We start from the raw sequence: 20,444 nt of genomic DNA, 5'->3' as shown, positions 1-20,444 counted from the left end.
ACACGACCCTCGTGTCTAGATTTAGCTGCACACTGACTGGCATTAAAATAAAAAGAGACTGCTCAACTAGAAGCATGAGGGGTCACCGACTGATATTTTGAATCTTTGAGTTTCAGGGGGCAAGGAGGTTATTTTCAACCTGTAAGATGTTAAAAATTGATTTGGCTTGATTTAGTCAGTGAAGACAGGACCATTGGGTGATGCTGTGCTTTCATTTTGATTGTCTCTGTCCTTGAATGCAGCTTGTGTGTGTGTGTGTGTGTGTGTGTGTGTGTGTGTGTGTGTGTGCGTGTGTGCGTGTGCATGTGTGTGTGTGTGTGTGTGTGTGCGTGTGTGTGTGTGTGTGTGTTGTTACAGTTGGATACACCATCTCTCATAAATGGTCACTTTCATTGTAGAATGAACCCAGACAGACAGACAGACAGACAAAATCAGTACGTATTAACCCAGCTGGCAGGTTTTATGGGACAAAGTATTGGGTCAGATTACGATGTTGACCCTGCAGTCTTAGCTGCACAAAAACCGAACATCTGCAGCAGATGAAAATGTTGAGAATTACAAAACAAGTTCAGTATGTTCCTGTGATTTAGGACGGTCAAAGTAACACGGATTTTGGTGTAATAGTTTCAACATTAACATCTAAAAGGAGGGTAACTGAATGTGTTTCTGTTGGCCAAGTGTCAAAAATATGCACATGCAGTGCTATAAGTACCATGTGTGAATAAAATCTGTCTCCAAAACTTAATGAAGAAGCTCCATGATTGTGCCAAACTATGCAGCAGCATGGCTAGAAATGTTGTAGTGTGAGTCACAGGATTGATCCCCATAGCAACCACCGTACAGTCAGTTGCTACAGTAACTGTGCATCCTCTGGGTCCAACTTAGGCATGTGTAGAGAGCAAATGAGTTGCATTTGTAGTTGTTAGTAAGACCTGCGTGTATTCAGACTCAGCTTTAAAACTATTGCAGCATATGAACATATTGGCACAGTTTTCTTGTAAATTATTAATGCTCCATGGGAATCCCTACAAAGTTTTCAAAAGATATTGAGGTGTTTCTAAGGTTTTGAACACCCAATTTGCAAATATAAGGGTAGAGGGACATTAGAAAGAAATTTAATATATTGCAGTCAAGTACAAAATCACCACCAGGGTCCAACTGTAATGTTTTTCCTTGTCTGAAATCTACTTGCCCAAAGTCAAAATTTACTTAATACATTTTTAAAAGTTTATTACCAGTTTTCAAGTAACAACAAAAACTAAGGACTAAACAGCCTTATTATGGCTCTCTGGCAACATTTTCTGAAACTTGACCTGCCTTTGAAAATCAGTCCTGTTTTATCCACTTTGTTCTCAAACTTACTGCGAATTGGGCATTATATAGTTGTTGAGTTTTGTCCACATCCTTTTTCCCTTTTTCCAATATTCTATTCATTTTGAAGGAAGCACGAGGGGGATCCTCAGCTCCCGAGAAGAGCAGTCTGTTTCCTTCTTTCTTGCCATTGCCTGATTGGGCCAGTGAGTTTAGTATAATAGCCCGATGCTGCATTTCATTTGCCCTGGGGCAATCCGACAATCCTTATTGTCTAGTCCCGATCACTATGACCTCAGTAATAAATATTTAGTTGAATTAAAACTTCTTAGAAAGCTTAAACAAAAACTGCCGATTAAAAGTACCATGGAGGTAGTATATGTGCATATTCGTTGTACTGGCTGTTATCAGACTGTACAGGTTTCCCTAATAAGTGTACTTTCTCATTGTATACGCCAACAAACTCTCATCTCTGTTTTTTTGCTATGTTTGTTGCAGGATTCGTCCTCAGCTGGCCAGGGAGAAGATAGAGGGATGTCACATCTGTACGTATGTGATGCCCGGGGAGCCTCAGGTGATCCTGGGGAAGGACAAGTCCTTCACCTACGACTACATGTTTGACATGGACTCCCAGCAGGACAACATCTACACCACCTGCACGGAGAAGCTGATCGAGGGCTGCTTTGAGGGCTACAACGCCACCGTCTTTGCATACGGACAGGCAAGTCTTTGTCCTCGGTGTCACAGCTGCAGTGCTGACGGTGCTTTATAGCCTGGTGGATGTAGGGAAATGGGCGCTGTGTGTTTGTGTGTGTGAGGACAGAAAGAGAAGGGGGTGTTTGAGAGGTGGAGAGCGTTGACATCTGGGTAAAAGCAGATGAGAGAGGACTCCTGTCGTGGGATTTTAATGTATTTGTCCAACCACAGTTGTAACAGATTGGTTCAACATTTTGTGAAATACATTTATTTGCTTCTTGCTCTATGATAAATCAGAGGATCAATGCTATCCTGATACTAGTACACTTAATATGAGGCTGCAGTGACGGTGACAATCAGCTTTGCATAAAAACTAGAAACCGGTGGAAACAGCTAGCCTGGCTCTGTCTGTGGATTTAAAAAAATACATGTTAATTAATCAACTTTAAGGCCCAAATACACCAAACTGTTGCACTGCCTCATGTCACCTGTGTCAGCGACAGATGCTCACCAGTGGCCAAACCTCGACCGATTGCCTGCAGTTGTTGTGTCAGGGCCTTAACAGATAAGAGACTGGTATTCAAACTCTCTGAATTAGAAAACCATTAAGTCTATGTCCCAAAACTATTCCTTTCAATAAGAATGTCTTCAGATTTCAGTATGTACAATTATATGGCAGTATGTCAGGTGAGTTTTATCCATAATCCCAAAACTCACACTTAAATCTCAGAGGACTTTGCAGTCAATGCAATACCCTCTGTTCTTAGACCCTCTGAGCAATGAAAGGAAGGAGAGGCCTCGGGAGGAGCAACAAAGGAGAGTCCCACTTTCATGGTGAATAAACATGCAAGAAGAGTTCACAGAGGCAGCAGTTGTACAACACAGCAATGATTTCCAACCTGGGGTACACTTACAGTGTCTATGTGTGTGGCTCAGTTCTGCTAATTTGGTAATACGGAAATATGATTGTGAAAAAATAGCCTAATGGGGAAAAAAACACAAATGGGATTACAAATTGGTATTATTCTAGTGACACTTTAAGTGTATAAATGTATTAGTTTATTGACATTATATTAAGTTGCAAAAAGTTTGGTATATTTTGGTTATCTGAATCCTATCCAAACAAAAATGCCCATAACTTTTAGACTCCATTATGTAACATTTCTTTGTCTTATATGATTGTCAATCAAAATGTCACCTTATGGCTGTAATGGTATATGGGGGATGGGCATGGCATGCCCGCAGTAAAATGCCTTCACTATAATCAACTGAAGCTGCTACACTGACCATGTGACTAGCCTGCACCGGGCTTTGCACTGCTTATCTCTATTTCTATGTGGCTGGCTTTTCTGTGCATTGCAGGTAAAATGAGAACTGTGTAATAAAACAAGTACAATGTGTTTATTAATACCTCAATGTAACAGAGGCAATGTGATGCAGCAGAGCAACCTTGAGGGTGTTTTTACATCTCACATTAAAATCAATTTATCAAATCAACATATTCTGTAGTTAAAACAATCCAGTTGATTAATTCAGTTGCAGGTAAAATAGCCCACACTTCCAAACCCTCCATGATTAACTGCATTCTTACTTAAGAAGCACACAGTGAAGCTGTACAAAGACAGAGGCTGCATAGCAGGTAAAACAATGTGTCTGTGCCCCATGTATTAAGGCTGTTGCATTTTTACTATTTGCAGATGTTTATTAGATTAATTAATTCATTTAGGAAGGAATCTTTGGACTAATGGATCACAAGTTGCTATTTCTTCAGTCACTTTCCCCTCCCTCTTTGTTTCACCAAGTTCACCACAATAACATGCAAGTTTGGGCCTCATAACCTCCCCTCCTCCTTTATCTCCCCTACAGCTTCGGTTGCCGTGGCGACAGAGCTCCTGCTGTATGGCACTCGCACGATTCAAAGTGCAGGCATGCGCCCGCACACACACACACCTTTTAGACAGCTATACATCTTTAATGTGTGTCCATATTAACCCATCTCTCCCCAGTAACTGTCTCCGTCATTGCTGGCCTACTTCTGACACACACAGAGCACACACTGCTGTTGGTTTGGCCCAGATCAGACCTGTTTGCCTCTGTGGCTTTACAGGGACTAATCTAGATTTAGACCGACCCATTCGGCTGCATCACAGGAGCTCTGCCCGGTTGGGTTGCAGATATAAACAGACATTAAATGATGCTGAGAGTAGAGAGGGAGTTTGGTATCTGGTGTGTATCATTTTAATACTGCCCACACTTTTGTAATAGTGTAAAATCAAACATCATCACAATAAAAACTGGAGAGGCAAGATTATTCCTTCTGGATACAATTATGATGTGAGGTTGTGATATTTTATAACTCATCTGTACTTCCAGCTGAAAAATGGGGTAAATAACAAACAGAAAAAGGTAGATGTTATTGAGTATTGAAACAACAAAAATACAGAATCCTCCAGGAAAAATAGTCCTAACATAAAGAATACTTTTATCTTGCTAGTAGGTGATTTAAGAAAAACCACAAACCTTTTTCTGCTCATAAAAGTTACCCAAATTTCAGGACCTTTTGACAGAGTACTGCAATCTTATAACATTTCTAGATTCACAATAAACATTTTTTATCCAATGTTTGACAAAACCAGGTACCTGCATTGCCACTATGTAACTCAACTGGTGTTTTTTTTTTAAATTCTTGTGTGTTACGCTAATAGTGGCAAATGTAGCTTTGAGCTACTAGCCTCAAGCTGAGATGAGTAGCGGTCAGCAGAGGTCTGTTGACACAGCTGTGTATGTCCTGATGTATATTGGTTGATGTCACATATTATCAGTAGGTAAATGAGAAAACCCAGTGGCAGACATTCTCACTCACATATACCAGCTAACGTTTATTAATTTGTGGCTCACGACACGACACATTCCTTGACTGAGCAGTGAAACATAACATGACAGACAAGCCGAAGGGTGACAAATCAGGAGCATTTCCTCCTTTCTAATACAGACTGCTTTGTTTTAATCGTCTTACCTGTAACATTTAAGTCGCGTAGATTTGCACCAAATTGATTCTTAAAAATATTGAACAATGCAAGGATCACTTGTCTTGTGCTGTGTTCAGATGCCTTTTACAAGCTATTTGACTCTTGGAAAGCTGTGCAAATTGGTTTGACTTCCTTTGAATAACATGGTGAAATAAGGCAATGACCAACTTGACAAGTTATGTCCCACAAATTGCAAGCAAATGTAATGTAAGAATAATGTCATGTAATGAAATAATGTAACAATATTTTGTTTGTTTGTTTGTCTGTTTTTTACTTTTTTGTGTGCATATTATCCAGTAATATTCTTGTACTTTTTTTTACTAGTTTACTGCTTACTTTTGAGCCATGTCTTTTTATGTTGCTCATTTCCTTCTCCCAGTGTTTTTGTAAGACAATTAATCAATTTTCTCAGGTTTTAATGGGTTAACAGCATGGTTTTGGTTGTTGTTTTTTTTTCTCCTCCCAATCCAGACGGGCTCAGGAAAGACCTACACGATGGGGACGGGTTTCGATGTCAACATCACAGATGAGGAGCTGGGTATCATTCCCCGTGCAGTCCACCATCTCTTCAAGGGCATTGAGGAGCGCCGACAGGCCGCCCAGGAGCAGGGACGCCCCGTACCTGAATTTAAGATCAACGCCCAATTCCTCGAGGTACACACGCACTATCGCTGCCTCATAAAATTATATCTTTTTTTCCATCTTTAAGCTAAAAATCATGAACTAAACAAAACAAACAACATGTAATCTGTGTCTCTCTCACAGTAGGCTTTACAGAGATGTCACGGGTCAGGCTTATATTGTTGACACTGCTCGTTTAACAAGCTTTGACACCAGCGCTCCATCACTTGAAAATATCCACACTGACAATTGAACTGCAGCAGCTGTCATCGGGGGGTTAGGAGGTGTGGGGGGGGGTTGATGGTGTCTCAGTCTGGACAGGAAGAGTTAACAGGAATAATGTGAGGAGGCAGTTGTGCCGGTCCGTCAGACTGTGACAGTGTTACAGTGTTCAGATTCCTTAAGAAAACCTGGAACTGGAGACGTGGATAAGTGGTGGCTAAGAAATATGGGTATGCACAGAAATCAAAAACAAGTCAGATGGTGAGAGTTTTCGACATGAGTCTACATCAGTTAGTGTTCACATTCTTTAAATTTTGCCTTCTTTTCTACACTGCAGTTGTTCATATCGCCCCCAGTTTTATTTGTCAAGATGCATAAAGCTTCATGGAAACAGCATCCAAATCATTTCATTTCCAGGTGTCTACTTTCAATTTCAGAAATTTCCCCAGCCCTTTTAAAAAAAAAAAAAACTACAGTTGTTGGTCTTGCTTCGTTCTTTTGGGTCTTGTATTGGTCCTAAATGTAATTCAAGTTACAAACCTTTTGTTGACGCTAGCTTGCTACCTTAATTCACTTCTTTAATGTAGCTTCTATTGTTCTGTGTGTTTTTATGTAAATGTTACGCATGAAACTGTTACTGGTTTCACAATAAACTACAGAAAAATTCTTGAGGGTTAGTTTTATCGTTCCAAATGTCACCTAGCATAATAACACTGTTTTATGACCATGCTCTGAAGAACTCAGGATTAACACTGTCCAGTATCAACCAAAGTTAGTTAAAATCTCTCAGACACAGGTGCGCAGGGACAGTCTTTAATGCTAATGCACATTTGATATGGAAAGTAGACAATAAAGTGATTCATATTCTATTCTACAGTATATTTGGTGAATTTTTATAGTTTAAAGCGATGTATCTGCCTCATTAAAAACATTTCACTTTGTGTGTGTGTCTTTTGTCTCCTTGTAGCTTTACAACGAGGAAGTTCTGGACCTGTTTGACTCCGCACGAGACATGAAGCAGAAATCTCACATCAAGATCCATGAAGATGCAAATGGGGGAATCTACACAGTGGGAGTGACCACACGGACCGTATCCTCCGAGGCTGAGGTAACGAAGCATGTGTTTGTGTAATAAACATCTCACCCATAGTAACTGCCATTGTTAATGACTAAATTCATGTTTATTAATGGATCTGCACTGTTAAATGTGAACCTCTTTGCCACCACAAGGCCTCTACAAATACGCTCATTATTACTCATATATTATTAATTCCTGCACTGATGTTTACTTTTATAAATCCCAGGGAGTATTTTGTTCCTCTGCTGTGTCAAAGTGAGTTCAACCACTGTGTGTTAATATTTAAAGCTCTTTCTCTGCTTGTTCAGATGATGCAGTGCCTGAAGCTCGGGGCTCTGTCTCGCACCACAGCCAGCACTCAGATGAACGTCCAGAGCTCTCGATCCCACGCCATCTTCACCATCCACCTGTGCCAAGTTCGCGTCTGTGCCTCCGACAATGTTAGTACAGTCTTTTGAAATTTTTTTATGACAGATACGGATCTTATGCTACAAAGGGATTAAAAATGGTTCTCTTTAGCTAACAGTGTTTGTTTGTGTCTTTGTCACTCAGCAAGAAAGTGAGACTGACAACAGAGTCTCCAACGGAAACTCTGAGATGGATGAGTATGAGACGCTGACAGCCAAGTTCCACTTTGTGGATCTGGCTGGTTCTGAGAGGCTGAAGAGAACTGGAGCGACAGGCGATCGAGCCAAAGAGGGCATCTCCATCAACTGTGGACTGGTGAGCTGCTTCTCCATCCTCTGTGTCACTCAGGATTTATAAAGTCACTCTACGAGGCAGATAAGCCAGAGCCAGTGACATAACTGGAGTTTGACCGCCATCTAGTGGCTGAATTTCTTAAATGGCCCACCTGCACTTAAAGATTATCAGCTTCATATCAGATAAAACACCACAGAGGAAGGACAAATACATAACATTTTATCATTAAAGCTAGAAGTCGCACCCTTTTTAAATATGACTTTGGCAAAACAGACGATTTTCATTGCTGATAAACTTGCTCAATGAAGCACTTTGGTCTATAATATGTCAGAAAATCATGAGAAATGGCGATCAGTGTTTTTCAAAGACAATGATGACATCATAGAGGAGTAACAAAAGCAGAAAATATTCACATTTAAGGAGCTGGAAACAGAGATGTTTTCTTAGAGAATTACTCAAAATCATACATCGACTGTGAAATTAGTTGCTTTACATTTAATAGCTGAGAACATATCTATTAACTAATGTGACTGGAGCTATGAAAGACTAAATGAGCTATTGCTACAGTTGTAAGATTCATTTTTCTTGAGGGAAGGGCACATTTTAGGTAATTCAAATAATAGGTAGGATTTTATTTGCTACTTTCCTCATCATTACAGGGCTCTCTCTGTTAACTTAGCTTCCTGTATTAATTTGAGATGTGTTTTCCAGGTGGAAAAATAAGCACAACTGATAAATTTAGTGGTAAAGCCAGGAACAACAGCAGCACTTTACAAATGGATCACCAGGAAAATATAAAATTATATGTATTTTTTTATTTTTTTTGCACACATTTATTGCATGTAAGGTGTATTTTTAGCTCTTTTACGCTGTACAGCTCATCACATGCCCTAAAGAGATGAAAACCAAGATTGCTTAACAAACAAACTTTGGTCTATGATCCAAAAGGATAGTCATGGAATTAAATGTAGCAGTTAGAAACCCTGTTTAGTAACTGTTGCATCACCTTTCTTCTCCTCTGTGCTTTCCTCTCTGCTGCTGCAGCTCGCTCTGGGGAATGTAATCAGTGCTTTGGGTGACCGCAGCAAGCGGTCCTCACATGTGCCTTACAGAGACTCCAAACTCACCCGGCTTTTACAGGACTCATTAGGAGGAAACAGGTCAGTGGAAAATTAATTTCACAATTTTCCTACCATCTATTTTATGTTAGTGTGGACCCAGAGGAGTCTTTGTGTTCTGTTTTTAATCAGAAAAAATGGACTTCCTCCTTTTATCGAAAGAAATTAAGAATTCAACCCCACAACTTTGATATGAATGATGTTAATGCAAAAATGAATTGCAGAATTAAGTGACATAAAAAGTAGTTTCAATATAAAGTTTAAAATGTTTCTTTCTTATCATAAATGAAGAAATACAGATTGCAGTAGCACTGTTAGTAAAACAAAACTAGGGGGGGATATACAGAGAACATCGCATGCATTCAGACCTTTTAAGATAGCTGAAGGCTTTTAAGATAGCTGAAATCAAAATATTATCCCCAATACTTCCACATTGCAAAAGCCTGCAGTGAATGAAAAGAAATTAAACTTTCTTACTTTTCGGAGCAAATACTTTTTTCTTTTCTTTTTTTTTTTTTTTTAAATATCTGCCTCCATATTGTCTCAGCCAAACAGTGATGATTGCCTGCATCAGCCCGTCTGACCGGGACTTCATGGAAACGCTGAACACGTTAAAATACGCCAACCGAGCAAGAAACATCAAGAACAAGGTGATGGTGAACCAGGACAAGGCCAGCCAGCAGATCAGCGCTCTGAGGACAGAGATTGCTCGACTACAGATGGAGCTGATGGAGTACAAAACGGTGAGGAGTTTAAAAAAATCAACCAGGGAATAGTGCATGTCAAAGGGAGGTTTTCTTTTTCTGATCTGCCTCCTCCTCTCTCTTGCAGGGTAAACGCTTGATGGGTGAGGATGGCGTGGAGAGCTTTAGCGACATGTTCCATGAGAACTCCATGCTGCAGACGGAGAACAGCAACCTGAGGGTGAGAGTGAAGGCCATGCAGGAGACCATCGATGCCCAAAGGGCGCGGCTCACCCAGATGCTCAGTGACCAGGCCAACCAGGTCATCGCCAGGGCAGGTAGGCTGAAACCTGCAGACTCATACTCTTTTGAGTATATACAAATATGTTTTCCACATTTTACTTTTTTTTTCATTCAGTCATCTTCATCTCTGGTGTGGATCGCTTGATTCTGCTCATGGCACAGTCAGAGTGAATACAGGATTGACAGATTCATTTTGGTTTTTCTCTTCCTCTGTGTCTTGTAAAATTGTCTTGATTCTCCTCCAGGTGAAGGTGGAACTGAAGAAATTGGGAACATGATTCAGGGTTACATCAAAGAGATTGAAGACCTCAGGTACACAACTCTAATTAGATTATGTAAATACTAATTGTGCCCCAATTTTACATATTTGTTCCATAGTGTCAAATAGTAACACTTTATAATTACATCGCGGTGGTTAGTTTGTTCAGAAGACATTGTACTATTTTGTATCATTTATTACTAACAAAAAAAGATCAACTGATGCATGTCAATCAAAGTAGGTCTATTGAATTTTACTGCAAACAGTTTTCTAGAGCTGCACCTTACTCAGTATTATGCCATGTCGAATCAGATATGGCTGTTAAGTATGACTACTCAGCGAGTTTTTTGTTTGTTTGTTTGTTTTTTTCATCTGAATTTTTAATGTTTAATCGAGGCTCAGCGGGACGTTCAGTGTGACAGTGACAATCCTGTAATATAGTAAACAAACTGATGATGGATTGGCAATGTGCAAAAACATTTGTCGCCGATACTAGATATCAAACAAAAGCTAGAGACTGTGTCGTATTAAATTGCTGTGAGCTGTAAAATCACCATTTCTAAGCAGGAGAGAGAAGATAATGTTATTGTGAAGACGTATAGTGCGATCTCTCTCCCTCTCTGTGCTGCTGCCTGGATGTTTGCAGCTGCCTGTACCAAAGAGTAGAATGAAAGTTAAGAGCACTCACTTTGCAGCTAAATCTGGGGACCAAAGTGTCCCCAGAAGTACACAGCACGCTGACTAGCAAAAAAGAAATAATTGCTTGATTTGTAGCAATCTCAGTCACCTGATAGGTCTCCGACTGATGATTCCAGTCTCTGACATTCAGTGGGCAGCCCTACAATATTCCTAAAAAATAAAGATAAATAACACTTCATGTTTTTTTATTTAAACTGTACTGATTACCAAAATAAGTGGGACAGGAAAAAACATAAAACATGCATCATACTTCAGTCTCAGGATGGACTCTAAAAGTCAAAGATATTCACTTCACTGTAAGACATGACAAAAATGTAAGCATGAAAGAATGCATGAAACAAATTGAAAAGAATTGAGCCAGATGGCTGCCAGCTACCAGGAACCGCAATTATGTCCACTGAAAGTGATTGTTTTTTGGCACTGACAGGCTCAGATTATTATTCTAAATGTCTGGCAAAGATATACCTTTTAGTTAAAGAGTAAGATTTTTTTTCTTTAACCAGAAACAGCCTCGAAATCATCAGACTCCATTTATATAAACAGTAATTTTATCCTTGTAAAAAACTCTTAATTCAAAGTCGACTGAAACAAAATAATACCCACAAACTTGGTTTGTCTCTCCACTGTTCCAACAATTACCAACTCTGGTTTGTTTGAAAGTAACCCCTGATTTACACAGTTGGATGTTAAAATATAATCTATACACGCTAAAATTATTTTTTATTTAAATGGAGTCTAGTGGGTTTGGTGAAAGTGATTTCGGGATGTTTCTGGTTAAATAAAAATGATCTTACTCGTTATTATAAAGTTATATCTCTATAGGGATCCCTTACATAAGTTGTTAGAAAATAAGAATAATGATCTGTACGTCACTGGCAAAAACAAGCGCTTTTTGAGGATGTAAATTGACAGTCCATAATTGCCTCAAGAGATTAATACTCGCTCAATACTAGATCAGTTTCAAAAATAATAGTTCTGTTAGTCATTTGCTATAGACACAAATACATAGGAAAATAGGGTCCACATTGAAAAATACTGAAGTTGCCCTTTAAAATTTGGTGCAAAAAACAGACAACATAACTTTGTATACTGTCACTCTGCTTAATATGTGTATTCCTCCTCTTCATGACTCTGGATTTCTCATTTCCTCGTCAGAGCCAAACTCCTGGAGAGTGAAGCTGTGAACGAGAATCTGAGAAAGAATCTGTCTCGTGCCTCCAACCGTCAGTCATTGTACGGAGGGCCCAGCTCCTTTTCCTCCACGCTGCTGGCCCCCGAGAAGGAGACTTCTGACATCATTGAACTCGCCAAGAAAGACCTGGAGAAACTGAAGAAACGGGAAAAGAAGAAAAAGAAAAGGTAACAAGACTGATGTGAACAGAAAAATAGATCTGGCATCAGCTATTTATGATTTGACGTGCTGTTACAGGTGTGCATACACTCTTTGTTAAGTTTCAAACTGGAAGCTTATTTTGGGATTTTTATTTTAAAACATTCAACATTTGTCAAATCACTGAATCCTTCACCCAGATATCAGTTTGACTTGTTGTATATTTTAATATGAAATATGGTAACAGTTAATCATTTTGTTCATTGGAGCAGGCATATTTGAAGGGCTGTAGACTCTCAGTCATGATGGAAACTGAGAGGCGGCACAGCTAATGGATGCTTAAATATTTTATGTGCTTCATTTACAGCCATGAAACAATTAATTACATCCACATTTACTGCTTGTAACATAGACTGATGTTGTGACAGTATTCCAGTGCTGATACACATACGAATTTCACTGGAGGGAGTTATTCATGATAAGAACCCTACGACAGCATCAGAGGCTGATGAGAGGCAGCAGGTTGTGCCGCTGGGCACTTTAAGGGTGGGGGGTGGAAAATGTGTTGGTGCAGAGCTTCCTCTGATCATTCTTCCCTCCATTCTTTCTTCCTTCGTTCATCTCTTGCTTCCTTCTGTCGTTTGACCCTTCACCCCTCCCTGAAGACTCCAGCAGCTGTTGGAGGAGAGAGAGAGGGAGGAAAGGGAGGAGGTGGTGGATGAGGTTGATGACGTCAGGTTTGTCAGAGCTTCCACCCTCCTGTTGCCACTCCCATCCTCCGCTTTCCTTAATTCGGCATTTTATTTTGCATTTATTTTGCACAGGTATTTCCCAACTGGAGCAAGACTAGCTGCCATTAAAGCACTTCCCTCCCATTAAGCATTTTTTTTTACTATATAACGAGCTCTTGTCTCTCTTTAGATCCTCTGTGTGAACCCTCCACCCCACCAGCCCATTCTTTGACCCATCACACCACATCAAAGCTTTCTTTGCATCTTCATTTATGTTTTCACCGACTTTGCATAGCCTTTCACGATGACTTGTAACAAGGAAGTGTCTATTTTCATATTTTCAAGATTTTTAACATAAGATCAGGGCTCATAACTCTAGTTCTTGTTTTAATTTATTTACATTAAAGATTTGTTTTGGCATTTTGCCTTTACTGAACAGTTTGACTGTGAGGAAAAAAAACAGCAAATGGGTTCAAAAAGGGGGGATGATATGCAACAAAGATCACTGCAGGATTTTGACTATTCACATGTCCTGGAAGATTTCAATGTCCTTAACAAATGGGAAAAATTCTGATCAGATATTATCTGTTTGTTTATCTTAAAAACAATTGATAGGCAGGGTATTTAAAAATGACATGTAGGCATGTAGATTGATAATATTTGTATTGAAAAGAAGGCTACTTTTGCTTTTATTTAATTACAATTATATTCATAATAAAACAAGTATTGCCAACAGACTGTCAACAGACAACATGCATAATAATGCCATTTAAAGAATAGATATTGCACTAGTCTACATTGGGACAATGTATTGATAACCTATTGCTGGGTTATATCATTGTTCTTAAGCTTTTTCATAGCAGTAAAGCATGCAACTGCTAACCCCCCCCCCCCTGTTGCCAGCACCTGGAGTGCCCCACCCATCCTTCAGCAAAAGTCCACCAGATGATAACAGCAACAGGTTTCACATCACCCAGTGACCTCAAATGGGCAGTGAGCGCCAGGCGCTGGCGGCACAAGGGAAAGCGGGGTGCTGTTCAGCTGTACTCACTGCACAGTGCTCTGCAATGACACAGAGCTTGTTGAAAATCAGCAAAGTGTCTCTTTAAACTCAAAGGTGCCAAGAAAATGTGATTTCCACCACAGATTATAATCTGAGAGATTAAACTATGTAAGACTTCAACAAATTTCCCTTAAAAAAAGGTAAATACCTGATAAGAGAAACCCAGGGTTACTGGCTGGAATTAAAATGGCAATGTTGCGCTGTAACCATTTGGCTATCAAGCCGCTCCATAATTTTACTTTATAACATCAACCTGGTCAGGGAATGCAGAGGAGCTCATTTCAATTTAGAACTTGAATAAGAACGTTTTTTGTCTTTTTTTTTCCACTTTTTTTTCTTTTGACCAAATGTATTAGGTAGTTAGACATGCAGTTATTTTACCTAATAGGTGAAATGTGGCAACATTATTTTTTCATGGCATGCGGCCACCAAGACAGTACATTTTTCTGTTCAGATAATTAGTGTTGAAAATTTCCTAAAATGAGCTGAACGTTTGGGGACACAGGTTTATCTTAATTTTGTCATTACACACTGTGGTAGTCAGCCATTTCAAATATGTAACGATGGACGATAAAACATCTTTTCACTTCCCTGTGTTTATCTTTCATTTTTAGTTTTGTTAAGCTTATTCAGATAATTTTGTGCATAACACCACCTAAACATTGCTAACCCTCTGTGTTTGGATAAGACATTTATCCAACAGACCTGCTTCATTGACTTGACTCACAATTATTTTTTTTAATATTCCCTCCATGTTTGTTTGGGGTTTTTTTTCTTTTCCTGGTTTTGTTCAGACTTTAATGAGATTCTTCCCTCTTTTGTTAAATTTACATGCTGTCTTTTCCACAAACAAACTAATGAAAACAGAGCAGCATTCTGTGTTTATAGTTCACCACAGCATGAGATAAAGCATAAGGCTCTCTGTATATGTATTTTTTACGCTACATAAACAATGCATTGTCTCACACAATGTAAGTTTCAAATATGCCAAGTCCTCATCAGTCACCAGTTTTATTGCTACGTAGTGGTGAAGTCCATAAAAAAAGTTTGTTTGCCAAAAAGACAGTGCTTCTGTCCATTATTATGTAATTTACAAACTTGTGCTGCACCAACTAAAAAATCTTACTCAGTGTCTTTATTACCTGCAGATGATTTGTTAGAAATAGTTATTTTTGTTAACGTGAGTTACAGTAGCTGTGGAGGTGTACCATGTGTACCAGATGTTCTGCTCAGTCACAGAGGATAAATCATGTCTCTGACTCTCAGCCACGTCTGAATCTTTCAGTGCCAACAAGGAGGAAGTCCCTGACAACGAGCAAGAAAAGGGCACAGAGAAGGAAATGACAGAGCGAGTCAACGAGGAAGCAGAAATGGTACGATTGACCTCTTCTTGTGTCATTTTACTTGGAATCTACATTGAAATTCACAGCCTGACTCAAGGAGTGACCCTGAGTAGTCGACTATTTGATAATTCTATCATACATCTATCATCAAATTGTCACAGTACCAGGAAATGTGTTTATTAAACAAAGGATCATTCCATTTTGGCAATAGAAGTGTGCTGAATTTCTAATTTTAAATAGAATTGCTTGGTTTCTCTCAAAAAATCATCATATAGTGGAGGCTAAATAATGACAACATAAGCCTACTGTTTCAAAATCAAAGCACGCATTTATCAATCAGAGCAGTCACATAAGAATGTAGTAGTAGCAGAGACTGCTAAATATTTTTTATGAGTCCAAACAGCTGCTTGCAGCTTGCATCTCTGTGTTTCTCTCTCTCAGGCAGAACTATGCACACATTTGAGCAATACTCAACCTCCCGCCAGGTTGCCAGCACCTGGAGTTCCTCCCTCATCTACCATTAAAGGTCACATCATCTGGCAGATTAAAGTCAGACAACAGTGTACCAGCAGATGAGCTGGGAGCGCCAGGCACTGGCAGCTTAACACAGTTTATCTGAACACAGTGCAGTGACACAGTGCTGGTTGACAAATGCCCAGTTTTCCATTAAGTCCCCATGGGCAAAAAAAATTAAAAATACGATGGTTCCTCTACAATCAGCAAGTATCGACCAATTAGATTCAACTATGTCGGTCTTCTCTGAGACAGCCCAAGAAGAGTGCCCTCAGATATTAAATCAATGCTATGTCAACTTGCAGGAGGTCCAGGAAGGCAGTGACCATGACGAAGGAGAGGAGGAAGAGGAGGAGGAGGAGGAGGAGATGGACGTGGAGGAGAGCTCAGATGATTCTGACTCAGAGTCGGACGAAAAAGGTATAAATGACGGTTTGGTCTCCTTTATGCATTTACTTTAAAGGGCTGCTTATTCTCCACAAGGGGGAGCTGTTCAATCACTGACAGACACACACAACCAGCACCACACACAGCTGTGTTTTGGGCAATGATGGGAGTGCATTTACTCAAGAACTTTGCTTAAGTACAGATTTAGGGTACTAGAAAGTACCCTAAATCTGCAATTAACTCCAAATTTACCAGCTGCAACATTAAAGCAATAAATACATAAATGCATCAATAATTATAATCCAATAATATAATACACAGAAGTCTGAGTCATTCTAGATAATGTCTATTTTCACTTTAGGAACTTTAAGTATTTTGTTGCTAATACTTTAGTACTTTTACATAAGTAGCATTGTTTTGATACAGGTTGTGCTACTTTTACTTAAGTGGAGGATTTGAATACTTCTTACCCCACTGGTTTTAAGGATATTCTTGCCCACATTTAGAGCTGAACACTTGTGATAATTTCCCCCAAGATGCCTTAAAGATGCAGGAATACTGCTAAGTGCCACATAAGAAGCGACGACTGTGACTGTTGCATTTACTCGCAGTTTAAGTACACTGCCTTATTTCTTTTTGTACCATTTACTCTATAAAGTACTATGAAATGAAGACATATGATACAGATGTAATTTCCTCCTTAAAAAAATAATAGTTGTCTAGCTTACGTGCAACTCTGCCACTGTGGGGTATGATGGGTTCCGGTGCCTTGCTAAGGAGCACTTTCACAGTTGTTAAGATGGTTTTACAACACGGAGGCACTTGTCAGGGGAAGAAAGCAACATTATGCTGATGTAATGGACAGAAGTAAAGCAGTTCATTTTTTAAATGGTGATGAGATGTTTACAAACTTTAATTAAATAGTTTCAAATTCAACAATTACAAGTACTGAGGGAGGAAACAAAGAGACAAAGGGCCAGCGGCTGAAGCCAAATAATCAAAATAATCTATTCTTGTGATCACGGAGAATTGTTAACTCTTGTCTTACAACAGGGAGCCCTTCAAATGTTGCATCTGCAATTTGAAGAAAACAACCAGCTTGTGTTTATATCATTATTTGCTGTGTGTTTCATACAAACATACAAGAACAACAGAAAGGAAGTAATTAATGAGACAAAAGAAAAAAAAAACTTTAAGTAAGGTAACATAATTTAATGGGGTATCTTCTGTAAAGGCAGCAAAAAATACAGTAGATTTGCCACAAACACATGACCATGTATCCGATCATGTGTGTCCCACAGAGAACTTCCAGGCCGATCTGGCCAACATCACCTGCGAGATCGCCATCAAGCAGAAGCTGATCGACGAGTTGGAGAACAGCCAGCGGCGTCTGCACACGCTCAAACAGCAGTACGAGCAGAAGCTGATGATGCTGCAGTGCAAGATCAGGGACACCCAGCTGGAGAGGGACCGCGTCCTCCAAAACATGAGTAAGACAAGGACGCTAGGGGGGGGTCACGCATCGCTCCGAGGGGAGAGAATTGTGCTAATACACTGTGCATCCTGAGGCAGATAAAAACATCCACCAAAATGTGGATTTGGCTTTTAATGTCGGTGCCTTTTGATGAGTTTATTTCAGTCTTTAAGCGGAGTATATTTAAGTTCTTGCTCATCCCACTTGCATTGGAAGAATTTATATTTTTCCCTGCATGTTTGATGTCAGTATTTGTTCTTCAGCAATGAAAAAACGCTGCAGACTTTATGTACTTCAGAGAGTCCTTTAAAGCTTTGCACCAGCAGCCAGGCGATGACAGCGACATTTATATTTATCAGCACTAATGGATCAAAGCAGTGTCCCATGCAGATTTTAAAAGCATGGAGGAGTTTTTGGCTTGTCTAATTAAAAAGAAAAAACACACACAAAAGAGACTTTCTGTCAACCAGAGATCAAAGTTTCTGACTCTTTAAAACATTACAGAGAATATGTCTGTGGCGCACTGTGGGCGCTACATTCGAAACTCTTTCAAACAGAAGTGATTGTGTTGTATCATGTTAAGCATTCCGTGTTTTTAAGGAAGATCAGTTTCCCATGATTGTTTGTGTTGGAAACTTTTAGACACAGTCGAAAGCGGCACAGACGACAAGGCTCGCAAGATAAAGGCTGAATACGAAAAGAAGCTGAGCGTCATGAACAAGGAGCTTCAGAAGCTTCAGTCAGCTCAGAAGGAGCACGCCCGCCTGCTGAAGAACCAGTCGCAGTACGAGAAACAACTGAGGAAGCTTCAGATGGACGTGGCGGAAATGAAGAAGACAAAGGTGGGCTCAGTTGCAGTTGTTGTCCACTTTAAAGGTCCAGTGTGTAAGATTTAGGGAGTTTGTGGTATCTGTTGGTGAGAATTGCAGATTGTAACCAACTGGAACTTCTCCAGCCGAATTCCTTCAGTGTTTATTGTACAAAGAGGTTTTTACTGGGAGCCAGTTTTCTCTGATAACTTTAGATTGGGCTGTCGACTACAGATTGAAATAAAAGTTGACATAATTCTTATAAATCAAGTTAGGGTGGGATCAGATACATGCTGTCTAGTTGGATCAGAAGGCTTAAGAGCTCATACTTTACTCAGTTTATCTTCAGATGTCATATCTGGTGTGTCTTTGAACTATCTCTCCTGTAAATCACCATTTGACAATTTTTCCTCACTTTGTTTTGAATGAGAAATTACTCAGAATTAATGAAAATGTACAGATGGCCAGAGTCATTGCAGACTGTAGTCAAAGGATGAAGAAAAAGTAAAAAAGAATGATTCAAGATAAATAAATCCATAAATCCATTTTTTTAGCTTTCAAATCAGAATATTGACTTACTTTCATGCTTTTTGTGTATGCCATATGAAAATTTCTGTTTTTTTATTTGTTTGTTGCAGGTCCGTCTCATGAAGCAGATGAAGGAGCAGCAGGAAAAAAACAGGATGAACGAGTCTCGCCGAAACCGAGAAATTGCTTCCCTAAAGAAAGACCAGCGCAAGCAAGAGGTTAGCATTGGGGCTGCCTTTTACATCCTCTTTTTTTTTTTTTGCTTCATCTGGCTTTAATTACGTCTTTATTAATCTTAGCCACGAGCATTCATTCATCATTAACAGTTTTTGATACTTTAATTATGTTACAGCACCAACTGAAGTTACTTGAGGCTCAGAAAAGGCAGCAGGAGCTGATTCTGAGGAGAAAGACTGAGGAGGTGAGCAGCAGAACTCAGATTGTACCTTTACATAATGTATGCAGAAATACTCATGATACATTATGGATGCAGAAATGCATGTGGTGTGCTTTTTGCGCTCACGTTTCTGTTCGGCGTGTGTGTGTGTCAGGTGACGGCTCTAAGGAGGCAGGCCAGGCCGACCTCAGGTAAGGTCGTCAGGAAGATCAATCTGCCAGAACCGATGCAGGACCACAGACCTCCATCTGGACGCTTGTACTCCTCCGGCAACACTGCTCCCAATGGCACTCGGTGAGTCTGTGTGTGTGCACTCTATAGTTTCCAGAGAGGCAAAATAAGGAAGGCTACAAAATATAAATGCTCTTTTAAAAAAACAAAATAGGCCGGGTTTTATCCTGGCAGCATTAAACTACTGTGCATGGAAAACATTTAACATTTGACTCTGCACCATCAAAAGTCATCCTGGAATGTAAAAACCCCTAAAATAAAACACAGATCTCTCTTTGCACATGAATATGTTGTTATTATTATGTTGGACTGTAATGCTTAATTTTGTATCAGGAACCTACATTTGAAACAGGTTTATGAACTCATTTACTTTATCAGCATGCTTTAAAATCTTCAATCCATTACTGACTTGATACTGTTTGTGCAGATTTTCCTACAGGCGTACAGTAGGTATTTACTCCACCAGGATCGCACGCAATAAATGGCAATCTCTGGAGCGCCGGATCACTGACGTCATCATGCAGAGGATGACCATCTCCAACATGGAAGCAGACATGAATCGCCTCCTCAAGGTAAAGCTTTGGTAGTAAGATTTTGAAAACATGGGGAAAAAGGGAGCAGGTAATTTGGCAAGATATGCAAGAAATCATTACAATAAATTAGTCAAAGTAACAAGAAGATGACCTTAAAATGATTTTATGTATTTATTTTATCTTTTTGAACACCAGGAAAACTCTCCAGAAAATTGTTTTCATTATAATTATATATTTTAAATTATGTTACAAGAAAAAAATGCATACATAATATAGATATAGATTTAAAAATATCTTTTTCCCTCCCCCATACCTCTAAAACATTTACCATGTGCGCATTTAGAAATGGCTCCATGGACTGAAATCTGTTTGTCTATGTGGGGT

General features: G+C 39.5%; 1 protein-coding gene across 7 annotated transcripts in view; it reads left to right on the top strand.

Annotated features, from left to right (window-relative positions):
* Positions 1-20,444, top strand: part of kif21a (kinesin family member 21A) — a 60,513-nt gene that overhangs the window by 20,128 nt on the left and 19,941 nt on the right. For 4 of the 7 annotated variants that reach the window (XM_042495776.1, XM_042495778.1, XM_042495775.1 and 1 more), the window contains exons 2-20: positions 1,810-2,032; positions 5,508-5,690; positions 6,847-6,987; positions 7,266-7,397; positions 7,510-7,680; positions 8,704-8,819; positions 9,325-9,520; positions 9,609-9,798; positions 10,009-10,075; positions 11,877-12,080; positions 12,717-12,788; positions 15,131-15,218; positions 16,007-16,121; positions 17,390-17,578; positions 18,205-18,404; positions 19,010-19,117; positions 19,252-19,320; positions 19,451-19,590; positions 19,955-20,099. In XM_042495776.1, the coding sequence (XP_042351710.1) occupies positions 1,810-2,032; positions 5,508-5,690; positions 6,847-6,987; positions 7,266-7,397; positions 7,510-7,680; positions 8,704-8,819; positions 9,325-9,520; positions 9,609-9,798; positions 10,009-10,075; positions 11,877-12,080; positions 12,717-12,788; positions 15,131-15,218; positions 16,007-16,121; positions 17,390-17,578; positions 18,205-18,404; positions 19,010-19,117; positions 19,252-19,320; positions 19,451-19,590; positions 19,955-20,099 (2,749 nt within the window). The remainder of the gene's footprint in view (positions 1-1,809; positions 2,033-5,507; positions 5,691-6,846; positions 6,988-7,265; positions 7,398-7,509; positions 7,681-8,703; positions 8,820-9,324; positions 9,521-9,608; positions 9,799-10,008; positions 10,076-11,876; positions 12,081-12,716; positions 12,789-15,130; positions 15,219-16,006; positions 16,122-17,389; positions 17,579-18,204; positions 18,405-19,009; positions 19,118-19,251; positions 19,321-19,450; positions 19,591-19,954; positions 20,100-20,444) is intronic. The other 3 variants (XM_042495779.1, XM_042495780.1, XM_042495777.1) reach the window with 1 other exon arrangement.

Source organism: Plectropomus leopardus, chromosome 11 (genome assembly GCF_008729295.1).
Source record: "Plectropomus leopardus isolate mb chromosome 11, YSFRI_Pleo_2.0, whole genome shotgun sequence".
NCBI lineage: Eukaryota > Metazoa > Chordata > Actinopteri > Perciformes > Serranidae > Plectropomus > Plectropomus leopardus.
This window is presented reverse-complemented; position numbering and strand designations above follow the sequence as displayed.